Raw genomic sequence first — 1,966 nt, 5'->3', positions numbered from 1 at the left:
ATGCACAGAACGTAAACAATCCGCCATTTATATGACGAGTGACGTCACAACCGATAGGATTGCGTTTTAGAGATTCAGTAATAATTTGAATTTTAGTCGAATTTGTTTATTAAATATTTAACAAAATAGCAGTAGATAGATAGTATAAACTTATTTAATCTTTCATATAAATATGTTACCATAGATTAATGTTCAGTTTGAAGGAATTTTTGATCCAATGAAAACACTCTATTGTCGCATTGTGTGCAGACAAAAATTTAATTCCACATTGTTGTTCAGATAATAATCAACCGTTTTTAATTTACTTCCGCGTTTTTGAGCCATTTTTCATGTAGATTTTACACTGACGACTATTTAAATCGTTTGTCCGGTTGTACGGCAAAAAAATGTGCTTCAACAATTCGCATAAATAAGTTAAGTATTTTTTATATTCAGGTTGGTACTCGTTGGTTTTTGACTAATTATTCCTTCTAAACGCTTTTCGGGACGTTTTATGTGCAAAATTTAATTATACATTCGCGTTTCCAATGAGTTTCTGTTCACAGCCTAAAAGGGTTTGTTGTTCAAGTTGAAGCCGAAAACACCTTATTAGAAGTCAAATGTGAAGGATCTGATTTTGTCAGATTTTTGAGATCCTTTAAAACTTATCGGTTGTTCCAAAAAGAAAAACTTTTGTGTGGTTTTCTTGAAAAAACTCTATTCCATGTGTGCGTTGGAATAGGAAACAGAATAGAAATACCCCAATTTCCTTCCAAGGAAGTTGTTGAGAAGATTAGAAACCGTTTGGATCTGTTTTCTTACCATCCGGGTTCCCATCTGTCTCTCTTGTGCCCACAAATGGCCCATAAAGTGGTGCTGCCCTAACAGGGAAGGTTTCCATTAAATAAGGGTAGTAAGTTTAGTGTGTTCTGTGTGTCCCTCCCCAAGAAAGCACGTGGTTTGAAGCAAATATAGCTTTGCCTACCGACATTGTTGGTCCTTCGAAGGCTTCTTTTCTCGTTTAAAGGTCAGAGTGATTGGAAATCGCCAATAAATTGAACTGCACACCTCGACAGAAGTTGTTTTTTAATGTCCTCAAACTACATTAATATTTGATTGTTCTGCTACCTGCTAAAGGAGGTGAATTAAAGAAATTAAAGTCGAAACATTGTAATTTCAGAAAAAATGGGCCAACGATGGAACAAATTCGCTCTCCTCATGTGGAAGAACTGGATGTTGCAGTATAGAAAACCCCTACAGACCGTGATCGAAATTTTGGCTCCGGTCCTATTTTCCATACTGCTTGTCGTAATAAGAAGCCTGGTTGATCCAGAATCGCATGACGCAGTAGCTTATAAGCCATTCTGTACCATCCCCAACTTAACAGCGGCAAACACTTACAATTTATGCGGAGAACCGCAAGTTGTTAGCTCGAAATATCAAAGCGCTTTTAGACGGTTCACGAGCCTGGCAGAGGACGCAACCAATGGAACTGCAAAGGGGTAAAACACTTTTTGAACCATGTAAAAAAATGCTTCAGTGTTCGTTTCCAGAATGCTACTGTACACTCCGCAAGATGAGGCGAGTTCGGCCATAATGGCCCCATTGAACAGCTCCTTCGAGCTGGTTGGGTTCAACAGCTCCACGGACATGGAAACCCATTTTCTTGCAGCTGGGCAAGCCGTCTTTGCTGGGGTAGAATTTTACAATTTGTCTAAGGAAAACGTTGATTTTGCTTTACGGTAAGGAACGCATTTTCCCGATCAAATCACATTTACCATCATAGTTGGGTGCTTCTTTATTGCGACCAGGGGCGGATCCAGCTTTAAAGTCAGGGGGGGGGGTTATGTAAAAAAATACAGTCTTCTGTGCTGAAAGTTTCATCCAAAGTGCCCCCAATGCTTAGCTATGCGAGCTTTTTAAATGCTGGGCTCAAAATTGATGTTTTCCTAGAACTACTCTGTGTCCTCTAAAAAATCGCCCCGTC

The 1,966-nt window shown here is 39.1% G+C and overlaps 1 protein-coding gene across 1 annotated transcript in view; it reads left to right on the top strand.

The window, feature by feature from the left end:
• Nucleotides 1–1,966, top strand: part of LOC109541921 (phospholipid-transporting ATPase ABCA3) — a gene marked incomplete at its 5' end in the record, with an annotated part of 14,874 nt that overhangs the window by 2,058 nt on the left and 10,850 nt on the right. The window contains 2 exon segments of the mRNA XM_048669313.1: nt 1,160–1,481; nt 1,533–1,721. Of these exon segments, the coding sequence (XP_048525270.1) occupies nt 1,160–1,481; nt 1,533–1,721 (511 nt within the window).

Source organism: Dendroctonus ponderosae, unplaced genomic scaffold (genome assembly GCF_020466585.1).
Source record: "Dendroctonus ponderosae isolate FM_Combo_2020 unplaced genomic scaffold, Dpon_F_20191213v2 Dpon_F_20191213_8, whole genome shotgun sequence".
Taxonomy (NCBI): Eukaryota; Metazoa; Arthropoda; class Insecta; order Coleoptera; family Curculionidae; genus Dendroctonus; species Dendroctonus ponderosae.
Note: the sequence above shows the minus strand (reverse complement) of the source record. Positions and strands in the feature narration are given on the sequence as shown.